This window comes from Palaemon carinicauda, chromosome 16, assembly GCF_036898095.1.
Source record: "Palaemon carinicauda isolate YSFRI2023 chromosome 16, ASM3689809v2, whole genome shotgun sequence".
In the NCBI taxonomy this organism is placed as follows: domain Eukaryota; kingdom Metazoa; phylum Arthropoda; class Malacostraca; order Decapoda; family Palaemonidae; genus Palaemon; species Palaemon carinicauda.
The window spans coordinates 72046090-72062524 of NC_090740.1; the positions used below are offsets into that span (position 1 = coordinate 72046090).

The 16435-nt window shown below is 35.2% G+C and overlaps 1 protein-coding gene across 1 annotated transcript in view; it reads left to right on the plus strand.

The window, feature by feature from the left end:
• LOC137655770 (serine/threonine-protein phosphatase 6 regulatory ankyrin repeat subunit B-like) overlaps nucleotides 1-16435 on the plus strand; it is a 226132-nt gene that overhangs the window by 127063 nt on the left and 82634 nt on the right. Inside the window, exons 3-4 of the mRNA XM_068389900.1 lie at nucleotides 987-1085; nucleotides 15303-15419. Of these exons, the coding sequence (XP_068246001.1) occupies nucleotides 987-1085; nucleotides 15303-15419 (216 nt within the window). The remainder of the gene's footprint in view (nucleotides 1-986; nucleotides 1086-15302; nucleotides 15420-16435) is intronic.

Here is a 16435-nt window from a genome sequence, read left to right on the forward strand (position 1 = left end):
AACATATCTGAAAAGGTGGAAATTAATTTGAAAGTCTAATTTTGAAATAAGTTATATTTGAGGTAGAATGTTTAAATGAGAGTTTTTTTATAAACAAAACTTTTCTTTGAATTAGAATAAGGCTGAAAAGGTATTCAAGGGATCTATATAACTAAATGAAAATATTCTATCTTCATTCTTATTGAAAGGAACACTGTTCTCTTGATACCTTTTAATTAACCCATGAAAAACTTTGTATATTTATTGATAACAAGAACTCTAATAAACACTCTGATTTTGATTTTTAAAAGTTCTAGAATTTCAAAGAATAATTAGTAGCTTTAATGCATAAAAAAAAAGAAAATCCTCTGGGAAATATTAGTCCTCATTAGGAAACAATAACTCTTAACAGAACACTTATGATTCTACCTTTAATACCAAAATCTGTAATTTCCTTCCCAGAACTCTTTTGTAAATTAACTTCTCTCCTTGTCTGTTGGGATATTTTTACCGAGAACATTAGTTCAGGTATATGTCACCTTTTAAAAGAGCTTCAAGACAAGGATATTGGGATATCCAAAAACTGGGAAAAATGTGGGTCATGAAATTTAAGAAAAATAAACACCTGATCATAAATAATATCATGTTCTTGTGAGAGAGAGAGAGAGAGAGAGAGAGAGAGAGAGAGAGAGAGAGAGAGAGAGAGAGAGAGAGAGAGAGAGAGAGTTTCTCGTTTGTACTTTATATGTCATTCTGATTTTATATACACAGTGACGATCTAAAAGGCCCCATAAAAGTACCATTATTCCTGAAACAAAAGGCCAAGAGAGAGAGAAACATACCATCTTCGATCAGCTATACCTTGACATTTAAAACCTATTATATATTAACATTTTCATTCTTTTAGAGAATAAGTATAGATGAAATGTCATAACCAAATATCTAGATATTGAATATTCAAAACTTCCATTGATCTTCATTAACTTCTTCGTTTCTTTTTTCCATAGGAAAACTATGCTCCCATTCACCTGGCTGCGATGTTTGGTCGAGAAGACACCGTCAGACATCTGGTGCACAGGAAAGCGGACATCAATACTACTGGCGGGGTATGTTTGATCACAGGTCAAGGCAGGTCAGTGTTTGCAAATTGGTGGTAAGTATATGCGACTGGCAGAGTTGAGGACAACGCTGGAATTCTTCAATCCATGTTCAGAGAACCTTAGATGGAGCTAGGGGTGTAGAATAGGCATTCCATTGGAGTTGATAATGTCAGTCTCCAGTTTTGATAGTAAATTTATAGAATAGGTGCATAAGCTGTTATCTAGGCAGATAAAAAGACCCTTTTGGTATTAGGATCTTAAATCATCTGGAATTATAAATACTTCGATAGAAATTTACTCTTCAGATCGAGGAAAAAATGAATTAGATAAGAAAATCAGTCATCAACAGGTAGGTAAGAAATATTCAATAATTTACGGAAAAGTTAATCGGAATTCCTATGAAGCGATTTCTATTTAGATTACTAGTAAGTAATTAAAAAAAAGGAATTATCTGAAGCATAGAAAAGCAATGTGCCGAAAGATAGTCATCGAAAACTATATTATTCTGAAAATTTTAAAATTTTATTTTGAGTCAAGATGCATTTGTTGACATTGTTTCAGTAAAGAAAACACGTTTCTGTTGAATCATATTTGCCTTTATTGCACAATCCTATGGACTTCATTAATAATAAATAGTACTTATTCCTATTATCCTTGGAAAGATAAAAAAAGAGATCTAGCTAAAAGAGCAGCACTGTTTGTTATATTTGATAACCTTAACGTCCATAATAATGCGTTACTGTCATCTCCTTTAAGGATAAAAAAGTTATACAAAATGTTATCCAGATTCTAGGTTTAACACAGTTCTAGATACCAGAGAACAGAGAGTTATTTCCAAGGAATCCTGAAGTCATTTACACAGTTTTGCCAAGGAATCCTTAAGTCAAGTACACAGTTATTTCTAAGGAATTTTCAAATCCAAGGAATCCAGAATTTATCCACGCAAGGTTAATCCCGATAAATTGTTAAGCCATTTACATAGTTACTTCTAAAGAATCCTGACGTCATTTATTAGTTTAAAAATTATCCTGATAAAGAAAGGAACGACGAATAATAGTGCAACAAATATTTAAAGAACTTGAGCTTCTGTGCTATAATTTTCTTGAATTATGAGAAGTGAGTCTCTCCCTTTTTTTTCTCCTTTATTTCGCCCTTTTAACGAAAGGCCAAGGTCACTGGCGTAATACGCATAGTAAAATAGAGTTAATATGTGGACGGCAATCCCCGAAAAATTCCTTCCGAAAATTAATTCTATTGCCTAATGGGCATAAGTGGCAATTTAGCAGCCGGTTCACTTATCAAAATAGTGATGGATGTCCCAAAACTACTTTGTGACACACCAGTATAAAAGAATCCTCCAGTGAGAATAATTCTCTTGCATAAAAAGACAAACTGTTTGAAGAGGTGGAACAATTCCGTCTCGAGTGTTTTGGTAAGCGAAAATGGATGAGCAATGACAGATGAATGATATGACGATCTTTGCCTGCCAGGTAGATTTAAATTCTAATTAAATATACAGTAAAAAAGAGTCTCACCATTTGACACTAGAGTACGGTAGATTACTCAACAACTTCCATGCAATTAAACAAAAAGAACATTTTATGAATCTCTTTCTAGTTTACTCCTTCATAATCCAGTTGTTTTTTATTAGCGTTTCTGAGGACTGGTTCCCAATATGGGACTGAAGGTGGTCCCCTGGAATCGTTTTGTTAAAAAAAAACAAAATGATAATGTTGACAATTATATTTACTAACGATATATATTCTTTTTTTTTTAAAACACATTTGATGGCACCATTTAAATGTAAAAAAAAATAACTAAAATACCAATTCTAACATTCAAAGACTAGCATTATTTACAGAAGCATATAACGCCCAACAGGCCCAAAGTTCCTTCAAGTAGCTCCAACCCTAATGGTGTTTCTCACGTGCGTTCACTTGCTTCGTTCATGGGATCCGTGTGGCCTCAATATCCGAGAGGTTCTGTGGCAGCATCGGTTTCCTGAACGAGTCTATGATATGGTGTCACGCAGGCTGGCACCTTTATGGCGCTGATAAAGAAGCTCAGATTTCATGTGATCCTTGCTTTGAACAGCTACTTCAACATAGAGGTATGACGCAGAGAGAGAGAGAGAGAGAGAGAGAGAGAGAGAGAGAGAGAGAGAGAGAGAGAGAGAGAGAGAGAGATTATCAGTCAGTATCTACAACCGCTCGACTAAACCTGAATTTCAGAAATTTTGAGTCTGTAATTATTGGCATCAATATTGTTTTCGAAGGGAATTTAGACATCTGCCTGACATTGAATTGACAACAAGAGCAGCAAGTCCATCAACAGTGCAATCGGAACGTGTTTCTTTTAAAACAGAAATAACAATAAAAAAATGTTCCCTCACGTAGTCGATATCTGGCTACTTAAAAGCAGAACGCTTGACCTACTGTCCTGGATTACAAAGCATTTTGCACTAATAGCCTTTAAACGCCTCTCATTTCTTTATGATTAGCAATCCCTTTCGTGTTCAGATTGGAATGAAATAAACTGATTCGTCTAACAACACTTTTCATAACTGCCAAAAATCATGATATAATCGTCATATCCAGACACAATTCCTCATTACACGTGGGGAAAGTCAAAAGTATCGTTTGAAAAAGCTTAATTTCGGCTAGATCAGTTTGATTCTCTCTGGGACAATGGTATCATTAGGGATGAAGATGCAGTCCTATGCATTGTAATAGGCTTTTGAGAGAATTAAAACATTAGGTGACACGGTGCCCATCTGATATTTACAGGTACCAAAATTAAAGAAAGGAAATACTATAAATATCACCATCGTCATCATCTCCTCCTACGCCTATTGACCCAAAAGGGCCTCGTTTAGATTTCGCCAGTCGTCTCTATCTTGAGCTTTTAATTCAATATTTCTCTATTCATCATCTCCTACTTCGCGCTTCCTAGTCTTCAGCCATGTAGTCCTGGATCTCCCAACTCTTTTAGTGCCTTGTGGAGCCCAGCTAAACGTATGGTGAACTAATCTCTCTCGGGGAGTGTGAAGAGCATGCCCAAACCATCTCCATCTACCTCTCATCATGATCTCATCCACGTATGGCACTCGAGTATCTCTCTTATCGTTTCATTTCTAATCCTGTCCTGCCATTTAACTCCCAATATCCTTCTGAGGGCTTTGTTCTCAAATCTACTAAATCTATTGGAGATTGGATTATTTCATTGTCATACCATGATTCATGTCCATAGAGTAACACGCATATATGTAACATCAATTCTGATTCTTGTTACAACGGGAAGAATAAGAAACAGAAGCAAAACTATATATATATATATATATATATATATATATATATATATATATATATATATATATATATATATATATATACATACATATATATATATACATATATATATATATATATATATATATATATATATAGAGAGAGAGAGAGAGAGAGAGAGAGAGAGAGAGAGAGAGAGAGAGAGAGAGAGAGAGAGAGAGAGAGAGAGAGAGAGAGACCTGAAGCCATAAAAGAATAAAAGGACCTGTATCAAGACGTAAATGACAGTGTTAACACGCTTCTACAACCCACATAAAACTTAATTTTTTTGTAGCCTACCGGGAGGGAGATACTCTGATGACATCTCTCTCTCCTTGGAAGTGGCTTAGGGTTAGGGGGTTAGGATTTCTTTTTATTGCTCTGCAGGACATAAGCCTTTGGTGACGATAATTTCTCCGTTCCCGTCATGGCATAAGCTGGGGAGTCTTTCATGTCTCAATAGATATACGCAGTTTCCTATACGTGATCAGGATATTAGAATTATTTTTCTATCTGCTTTTAAATTTTCAAAGGTCACTCAAGGATGGCAGAGTCAAGAAACAGTGACAATGCCCTAGCGACTGACCGTATACAGTATCTGCATATGATCATCGCCCAAGAGTCCTCTCCACCAAAGCTAGAACCAAGGAGGGCCAGGCTATGGTTGCTGATGACTCAGCAGCTAGACCTACAGCCTCCCCCAAATCCCCAATCCACAGCTCACGAGCTTGAATGGTTCTCGAAATCTAGTTTAGCAGATCCCGAGGCAGGAACGTTTTGGATAGCCTACCACAGCCCAGAAATTTATATTTGCATTTATAATCAAAACTGTTTAATGTTAATGATAACTCTAGGATTTATTTGCTTATACATGTTTTTCCGAATGATCCTATGCGACTGGAAAAAAGTTAAGCATATGCTAAATAAGGAATGTATGGAGTGCATTAGTATGAGGACCAAATATTGGTTTCATGATAATCTACATAGCTATTCAATCCTTTTAAACCTGCTCAGAGATATTGTGTAAGTAGTTGCAATTTAGGTTTATGCTGAACGACCCCCCTCTCTGGAATGAAGTAATATGAAATTGTTAACTATGAGTTTAAGATCATCATCTTAACTTTATTCGATCGTCTTTGTATCATCTTGATATTCAGAAACTGATCATAGTGAAGGTAACTTTGCCCTACAAATTATAGGTGCATCACTCTGTTAAACATTTTGGGAAAAGAGATTTGTTTCAACTTTATGTTAACAGCCCTGTAAAACATGGTGTGATGTCAGCGTTTACGTCTAGAGACACATTTCGAGAGGCATTCTACTTTTCAACTCACTATGTAGATCCACCAATATATTTATCCTTATCATCATGTCTACGTAATCTAAATCGTAAAGATGTTTCACTTTCCAGCATTCCGGAAAATCACAGCGTTCACGACATAATTTGAAATTTTCGATCATAAAGCGCACCGTTAGTGTTTGGAGCGTTGTACCTTTGCACCACAAGTATGAGAAATCCCCAGACCTTAGTTTAATTATTACTCAGTAATTCTCATTCCTTTTGATCTTTTCTGGAAGTCCCGTATACCCTTGCGTGACCCAGATACCCATCCACATACTACCCTGAAGCTAAAGATTAGCATGGTTTCCTAACTGGCGTCTGTGAGGCGAGGCCCGATTGAAGGATTAATCTTCTAAAATGCACAGCCTTCTGCCAACCGCTGTGCAGAATAGGCAGCCATTGCTCCTCCCCATTTCCTCCTCCGTTTCATATCATATTGACCAAGGTTAATAGAATAAAACGTTCTGCCAACGGTAGTCTGTGTCCTACATAAGGTGGGGATATCGTAAACGAATGAACGGCAATGAATTCATTTGGTGAAATTTATTGTCAATGGGTTTTCTCTAGACGAACATCATGCTAGCAATAATTGCAACTAGATTTCAATTGTTTGTTCGAAGTAAAATTCGTAACCTTTCCAATAGATTGGGATCCTGAGAAAGTCAGAGATATATATAAACAGAATTTGTGATGGTAAGTAATTATTTCGGTCCCAAGCAATTGACTGAAATTAACTAGACGGGGCTTCCGTGACAGGCTATAGAATGAAAATGGCTCATTCTCTATTGTGATATCTTGCTACACCGGATATCCGCCTATGCAAACCATCAAGTGAATTGGATTTCGGTTATTAGTTGTCAAACACTGGATGATATGCATCACTGATAAATGCATATTGGAGACCATGCTGGCTATCTGAAAGAGTTCTGTGTTTGGTTCTTTTCTAATTCACAGATAAAAGCCTTGGTCTCCCTGAATGAATTTAACTATTGTCACTCTTCATAAAGCCAAGAACAGATTGGTTTATTTTTACGTCGAGAGTTTCAAAGCAGTTGATGGGCGACGCGTGATATAAAAGTCGCCTGCCGAAATCTTCGATCCACAAATGGATATTATTTTTGGAGGTAAAAAAAAAAAAAAAAAAAAAAAAAAAAAATGGTTTTGGTTGTGTTATAATTACCTTGATGTTCTTACGTATGTCTGTGACTTTGTATGTTTTAATCTCACCAAGAGCTAATCTTTTAAACAAGTTAAGAGCACAAAGGAGTTGAATAAACTCAAACCTCCAGAATGTTCATAATATTCATTATACAGACCATTTTAAAATTTCTTTACTACATTAGACGCATTAATCTTCTGATCTTTTATTGTAGAAATCATATTCCTATTTAACATTACGTAAAGCTGTTGTTACGTTTTTAGGATGTTAATTTTATAGTTCAACTTCCTGCTAAACGAAAGCAGAAGTAAAGATTAAAGGACTAAATTATAGTTTGATTTATAAACCAAACTGTAACAAATCTCTGGATTTTGGCTGGATAAACCATCACTGAGGCCAATCAGGTCATTCGTTACCCATACACATTAATAAATGTTAAATAGGTTTGCTGAAGGTAATCATCATCTATTCCCTAGTTTGCAATTTGGTTTACGGAAAGGCCTTGGAGCATGTGATGCCCTTCTTACAATCTCCAATGCAGTACAGAAATCCCTTGATTGTGGTCGGGAAGTTCGTATGATTGGCCTTGATTTTAGTGCTGCCTTTGACCGTGTTAATCATGAGGCCCTTGTTTTCAAACTGAAACAGTTGGGAGTGGGTGGGTCGTTTCTTAGCATTATTATTGATTTTTTAAGTAGTAGATCTCAAAGAGTTGTTGTTGATGGGCACCATAGTGAGTATAGGAATGTGATATCCGGTGTTCCACAGGGTAGTGTTCTTGGCCCATTACTTTTCATACTATATACACATGACATGTGGTTTGGCCTAGAAAATAAGCTTGTTGCATATGCAGATGATGCTACTCTCTTTGCATCAATTCCATCCCCTGAATGTAGATCTGGGGTTGGTGAATCCCTTAATAGAGATTTAGCTAAAATTAGTGCATGGTGCAAATTATGGGGTATGAAGTTGAATCCTAACAAAACTCAAAGTATGATTGTAAGTAGGTCAAGGACGGTGGCTCCTCAACATCCGGATCTCAGTATTGATAATGTTTCTTTAAATTTGTATGACTCTTTCAAAATTTTAGGCGTGATTCTTGACAGCAAATTTACTTTTGAGAAACATATAAGGTCTGTGTCTTCTTCAATTGCACAAAAAATTGGCTTATTGAGAAAGTCTTTTAAGATATTCGGTGATCAATCTATTCTGAAGAAGTGTTTTAATTCTTTTATTCTACCTTGTTTTGAGTATTGTTCTCCTGTCTGGTCTTCAGCTGCTGATTCTCATCTTAATTTGTTGGACAGAAACTTACGGTCTATTAAATTTCTTATTCCTGATCTAGATATTAATCTCTGGCACCGTCGATCAATTAGTTCATTATGCATGTTGCATAAGATTTTTCATAACTCTGACCATCCTTTACATTCAGATCTCCCTGGACAATTCTATCCTGTTCGTAATACTAGGCAGGCAGTTAATTCTAATAGCCAGGCCTTCTCCATCATAAGACTCAATACTACGCAGTACTCTAGAAGTTTTATTCCAGCTGTTACCAAGTTGTGGAATGATCTTCCTAATCGGGTTGTTGAATCAGTAGAACTTCAAAAGTTCAAAGTTGGAGCAAATGCTTTTTTGTTGACCAGACGGACATGAGTCTTTTTATAGTTTATATATGACATTTTTGTTGTTGACGTTGTTAATAGTTTATATAAGATATATCTCTTTTGACATTACTTTTTTTTAGAATGATTTATTGTTAATTTGTTCTCTTCAGTTATTTATTTCCTTATTTCCTTTCCTCACTGGGCTATTTTTCCCTATTGGAGCCCCTGGGCTTATAGCATCTTGCTTTTCCAATGAGGGTTGTAGCTTGGATAGTAATAATAATAATAATAATAACAGCACAATTGAAAAAAGGATGTGTGAACGGGGGTATAGTAGAAAGCTAAAAAGCAAGTGCAGCTATGGACCGAAAGGTCACTGCACAGACCTTAGGTAATGCCTTAGGTAATGCCTTCAATGAGGCCCTTGAGGTGCACCCATAAGAATCCCCATCTAAAGGGTAAAGAATCTCTATATTTATTTTTTTATCTTCAGATTCTTCCTTATTACAGTTTAATGTTCAGCATCTCTCGACCTTCCCGTTAAACAAGATTGTGTATAAGTTAAAAACAATGTCAGTTGATTGAGCTTTCTGATTGCGAACCATTTTTTTTCTTTGCGAAGACAATACATAAGCAAATATACGCATATTTCATGTACTTATGCTGTAAAAGCTATAAAGTGTTTGAAAATGCCCTTATGTTTAAGATCACGTTTTGTACTTTTATCTAAATCTACAATATTTGGAGACAATCAGAGCAACGAACCCAATGCCTTAACATTGTACCACTCCATTTTAAGTGTCTTGCAAGCCTATTTTGCAAAATTCTCCATCACTATAAACTCCTAAAGTTTCAAATCTCTAGTCTTTGAGATGCCCTCATTATCCTTGCATAAGGAAATCTGATAACAGGGCTATAAATCCTATCAAGATTGATGTGTTATCGATGAAATATTCTAGTGAAGTTCCCTAAGAGCGTAAACTTTGTCACTAAACAAAAGACGTTTCTTCGAGTTATCCTCTTAAGAATGTCTTCACTTCTGAATTTACTGATAGAGAATTACCCAAAGTCTCTTGAATATCCACTGCTTCTTTTGGAGCGATCTTGGTAATCAGAATTACAGGAGAATATTTTTCTTTTTATCATTTCGCTCTCTCGATAGCCTTTCACCCAACTACCCAACTATGAATACCAAAGGTAGTCTTATCTTGATAGCTGTAAATTATTACATTAAGCTCTATTTGCAATGAAAATTAATAAGGAATACTTTTACTTGCTGAGCACGTATTTTTTGTCCTCTTATACGCGAAAAGAGAGTAGAGAGATCAACAGAATAACTATTTCAGTAAATATCAGTAATTGTATGATAAAGAATACAACGAGTTGCCATGAGCTACTTTATTCAAAATAGTTACCAGTAGCTAAGCATGGAGGGAACAAAACCGTGAGATTCTTTCTGTTGTCGAACAAGACAAGAAACCTCCGGCCCATTTAGTCCAAACAGTAAGAACATGAAAGACTATGTAAGTGGAGATTAAGCCTTATCCTATATTATGAGATTTGTCAAGAAGCATAATAGGTTTGAACGAGAAATAAGCAAAGATGGTTTGCCTACTATCAGACTTCAATCGTAAGAAAAATTTCATTGGACATACCAGTTGGATAAGAAATCATATTGAGCATATCGCAAAGTCTGAAACCGTTATGCATTGGTAGCGTAGAATAGTCTTATAAAGAATAACTAATAAATATACTCCAGCGCAGTACAGATCAAAATAGAAGAAGCTTCGAGAAGATCATTACATAGATTATTCTAGTTGCGTCATAGGCTAGTTATTATAAGCTTAGCCCACACGGCCAACGGTTCAACTTTCTCAGGCGATGCTAGAGGCTTACCTTAGGAGTAGAGGAATTATAATAAAAGGAGTATTTTAGATGCTTTTCAAGTAAAATCCATCTCAAGTCCCTTTTGATACATTCCTATGCTTCATTACTAGAAATTTAGTTCATATCTAAACACAAAGTTTTCGTTAGTATCTTAAACCGAATGTAATAAACAGAAAGTCAATAGGTGATAATTAGATGTCATGGCTTATCCTGATGTTTAAGAAGTAAGAAAGACTTGGAAAGGTAAGTTGATTAGGTGGTCCATAGAACAGTTCTGGAGATTTTCTACAGGTAAGTAGCTTAAAAAATTCTTTTCAATATATATATATATATATACATATATATATATATATATATATATATATATATATATATTGTGTGTGTGTGTGTGTGTGTGTGTGTATTTATACACACGCATGCATACTTCATGCAAGTATAATCGATATAACATGTAGGTAGGAAGTAATATGGATAGAATTATTTACTTAGGCATAGATTGTAGCCACATATAGGTAGAGATTAGATTAACTCTTTTAACCTGTGCGCAGAACTGAATAATAATGAATAAATTGATTTAGTCCAACTGTAATTATCCTTTGTTTTAAATGTTGGTGCTCCTACAGAAACTGGAGGGTACATGAACTTAATCTTTTATTGCAGATTTCTCTCTGCATGACGCCTATGAATTTCGTTAATGTAACTAATCCTGAAATCTGTATTGTTAAGTTGTCTCTGAAACTGGTCTTTCTTTTTCATCATGATATGTGAAGCGTTGGTGTTTGTGTCCACAGTTGATTCAAGTCTATACAGACACGGTCACTCATTTATAAATTCTTTGATTTGTTAAGGCCGAAAAACTTGCCTAGCATATCTAACTCTTTTATTACTCAAGGGAGAGTTAAATGTTTTATTGCTAAGGGAATTAAGTCTTTTATTACCAAGGGAAAATCAACTCAGTACATAGGGGAACGTTAACCCTTTTATTACTTAGGGGAAAGTTAAATCTTTTGTGGCTTAGGGGAAACTTAATTCTCTCATTGCTTAGGGGAAAATTAACTTTTTTATTGCTTAGGGAATATTAACTCTTTTACTACTTAGGGGAAAGTTACCTCTTCTATTACTTAGGGAAAGTTAAGTCTTTTATTGCTTAGGCCTTAGGGGAAGCTTAAGTCTTTCATTGCTCAGGGGGAAGTTAACTCGTTTAATGCTTCTGGGAAATTAAGTCTTTTATTACATAAAGGAAGTTAAGTTTTTATTCCCTACGAGAAAGACTTATTGCTTTGAGGAAAGACAAGTCTCGTATTGGATAAAGGAAAGTAAAGTCTTTCATTGATAAGGAGATGTTTAGTTCTTTATTGTATCGGGGAAAGTTACGTCTTTTATTGCATAGGGGAAAGTTGATTAAGGCCTCTTTTTTATTGCTTGGGAGAAAGTTAGGTCTCTTATTGCTTTGGGAAAGTCAAGTCATCTATGGGTTAGGGGAAAGTTAGGTCTTTTTTGTTTAATGGAAGGTTAATTAGTTCATATTCAAGAGAAAATTTAAGTCTTTTATTGCTTACGGGAAAGATCAGAATAGAAACTTATCACAAAAGATCCTTGTAAAAAGCCAAGTCTATATCATCATGGAAAAGAACCTTCTAACGAAGATAATTTTTAACAGGAAATACTAATGGAAAAGTAGGGTAAATAATCCTATTTTTGTTCTGTGTCTATACACCCACTCTTCTATTAAAACTATGATAACTAGCATGTTGCTGATAAATTTTATTTTCCAGTAAAGAAATTAACAATATTTAGTAATAGCTTGAAGCAATAGACGTCAACTAAACTGTCATATTATTGGTAATTGTCTGAAAGATGTAGCATAATGTAGAAGTTGTATACAAGGTAAATTTCCTATAAAACTGTAGATTTAACCAAATAACATTCTAAACTGGAATGCTTGGAATCATCACTTGGAAAATGTCATCAGGAAGTTTTATTAATTTTGTTTAAGACTTGACGTTCAAAAGTCTAGAGTACAAAAAAGGAAATGTGATAAAAATCTTGTTTAACAGTGATGATTGGAGAAAGAGAGGTTAGTTTTCTTTTTATATAAACATTTTCCAATCTTCTCACTCGACTGTTTAGCATCAACAGCTTCTTAGAGCAGTTTCTTAGTACCGTCTAGTTAAGGATCCATTGTAAGCTACGAGATGTATCTCATTAGAGTCTTAGCCTTTTGCAAATGTCTCTCATGTGTCTGTTAACTTTAAGTGAAGGTGTTTCGAGGTGTCCAGGTGCAACAGCTTCTCCCCCAAGCAGATCAACTGTCAATTAACGGACTGGTTTGCCGCCTTCCTCCTTTGCAGCCCCACGGACAGACGGCCATTCACATGGTCTGCGAACGAGCGCAAATGGGCCGTCGGTACATGGGAAAACCACCGCTCATCAAACGCGCCTCAAACGTTAGTGGCGATAACAAAAAGTCGCCAAACAGCACAAACAGCGAAGGCAAACGCCAATCTAACACCTCTAGCAGCGACGTATATACCTTTGTCTTACCTGTGTGCTCGATGGCTGACTTTATCCTCCTCTGCTTCCTCCTCTGAGTTCCTTCTGTTTTTTTTTTCTTATTTCATTTCCTCTCTGTCAACGAGGACAGTAATAGTAGCAAGCTACAAAAAGACTTTTTATTTTCGTTTAGAGTTCCTTCAGTCACGCTTCTAAGTCTGGTAACCACCATTTAAACCCTACATATCACACAGACCTTCTTTGACCAGTGAAAGTTGAGACAAGTCGTGTGCAAGAACCTGGTTTACTATCCAGACATGGCTGAAAGACGCTGCTATTCTTCTCCGCTGGGACTTTGAACAACTAACTGACTGATCTAACAACATTTTTTACATAGTTTGATGCTGTTTGGCTAGTGTTTCAGTGCTTCAACTAACAATTTTTTAACTAAGTATATCTGTAATATATTTTCTGTAGATAGCTTAACAAAACTATTAGTTTTGTTAGATTTTAGATATCGATTAAAATGTTTTGTGACTGCATCGATATTTTTTTCATCCTCGCTGTGTTTTATGAGGATGATGATGCAAAAAATGTATATTTTTAAAATTTAAAAATTTTTTGTACACGTGTTAATTTTTTGTTTTTCACCTGTGTGCATAATATTTTTTGTCTCTTTTGTAAACAGACATTTTGGGAAGGAAATCCCAAAAGCCTTTATATATGTGTGCGTTTTTTTTAAATAATCTGATTGCCATTGATTTTTGATACATGTAAATTTTTACTGGCAATCCAGAGATAGGACTTTAGGACTCTAGTATTAAGGGATATATTGAATGACTTCATATTTTTGTGAGTTGCAGATCTTGTCATTATATGCATGTTATGTTAGTAGTAAGGCCAATTTGGAATCCTTTACACAATGGAACAACATTACTTTTTTGTATAACCTAAGAATTTTTGAAAGGTTAACCTATAAGCTCATCTTATCAAACTTCATATCATTGATCATTACATTTCTGGTTCAGTTTTTCATAATTTGGATAAATAATTAGTAAACCTGATAATCTGTAATTAGATCACATTAATATTTAGATATTAGCAAATTTAACAAAACTGCACGATCTTCCTTGTTAAAAGCCATCTTAATAAATGGTTATTTAAAATTTAAGTTCTCCATAAATTTAGATACTCTTGATATTTCCAATGATAATCGTCTTCGTTTAAGAAAAACCAAAATGTTTCACATTTTTTCTTTTAAGAAAACAAGACTTTGCGATAATGCAATTTACAAAAGTGGAATATATCCTGAACAAACCAGAGATTTTAGACCGACTGTGTTGCTTGCGCCACGAAGCACATTATTCACCCATCAGCAAAGTGCCTTTTGAAATGCAACCTTAACAGTCTCCAAAGGCTTCCAGTTGATTTCGTTCATTTGATTTAAGACTTAATTGTTTGTTTACATATTTCATCTCCAAAAACCCAACCCTCATCGGATGAGCATTCTCATTGTGACACCGCCGCACACAAGAGCTATGATATGACTCACACATAACACCATCTGTTATCTGATTCATAGGCGTTTTAACTTAGTTAATCTAACTTAGCTACTTTTGGTGTTGTATTTGTTTAGCTAGAAACCCAAGAGAGAACTCCGAAGGAATATAAAGAGAAGCACGGCTTTTGTGAAAATTTATAAAGCCCATTACAAAGATCAAATTGCTAATAACTTACACTCGATAATTGATTTCTTTGGCAAGTATTTCTAGAACCTCAAGTGACCTACTGATTGCTGTAAACTTAAAGTTTCAATTTGAAAAATTTATATAGTTTTTGGTAGAAAAGTAGGTTTCTTCATACCCTTTGCTGATGTATATACTACTTTAAATATTAAAAACAATTATGCAAATTCCGTTTAGATTTTGATATCCTTGCATTCAAAATTATCAATATATCATCGTGCATTTATATTCATACGAAGTTCTCTTACCGGAATTAAGTCCTTTTAATGTTCAAAATATGCCATGAAACATCTCTCATTAGAAATAGAAAAATCTGTAAAAGATGGAGGTTGGAGTGGAAAATATCTTCAAGATATTTCCTAGGTTTTCAGAACTCGCTTTTAATTTTTGTTTTCAAGTAATACCTTTCAATTTCTTCATTCATGTCAATAATTTCCATAACATAACTAGCCTTCTTCCTGTTACAGGTCAATCGATGCTCCAAAAGAACCTCCATCTTTTAATAAAAAAAAATCATTGTACTGTATTTATAGGTTTTATAAAAAAAAAAAAAAACATATTTGAAGAAAAATCTTTATTAGATATGACCACCTAATGTGAGATGATGTCTTCATGGGAATGCACCTTAAATCCCATATTAACAATGCAGTTATATCCCTTGTAGCCAAGAGAACAGTCAACAGCACATATGGCAGCAGCTAGGAGTTCGGGAGCTGCGCTGGCCCTTCTGAAGATGGTACTTATGCACGCCAGACAAGACCTTCGCTTGATTAAAGATAATGTGAGTATTCTGAATGCCATTCTTTTTTAAATTTTCCTCCAAATAACATTTTGATATATCTGGGTATGAAAGTATGCGTATAAATTATATCAATTTATAGTATAGAGTAGATATGCATTATATTCTTAATATACAACATGATGGCTGTTTCGCTACCAACCGAAGTAGTAAAGGGGTCGATTGCCTGATGTACCCTCTCCAATGCCTTTTATGAAAGGTATCCTCTTCTACCAGACCTAATTTCTCCATATTATCCTTCACCTTATCTCATCACCTAATTCTCTGCCTCCCTTTCGATCTTTTCCCGTGACAAGTTTCTCCTACGCCCTCCTCACTCCTCCCCACCATCCTTGCTTAACACATGCCTACACCATCTCAGTCCCGACACTCTTATCATCTCAAGTAATCTTCGCTACACCTGCCATTTTTTTATTTCATAGTTTTCCAGTCTTTCAAGGAGTAATATTCCCATAATCCACCACATAATTCTCATCTCTGTTCTCTCCAGCTTTGCTCCATCTTTTCATCTTAGAGCCCATGTTTCTAATTTATATATTAACACTGGTCTTATTGGTGTTCTATAGATCTTAATATTTAACTTGATTGGTCTTTTCTTATCACAAAACACTTTTGCTACCTCTCTCCACTTCCCCCAGGCTGCTTTTATCATATTCTCAACTTTAGCCTCACATCCTTCCTCCTGACTTGCAGTGGAAACTAAGTATCTAAATTGTTTTACAACCGAGCCTAAACTTTCATGTATGGCTATACTGTCCCTAGCTTCCTTATCTTCAGTCCTATCCACATTTACTCTTGCTGCTCTACAACCTTTCTCTGTAAGTCTTCCTCATTTTCACCGGTAATCACCAAATCATCTGCATATAGCGACTCCTTCAACTTTTCGTTTCTGATCTCTTAACTCAGCACATCCAATACCACCACATATAAAAATGGGCTTAATGCTGACCCTGTTGTAATCTAACACTAACTTCAAAGGTTTTTGTTTTCCCATCAAC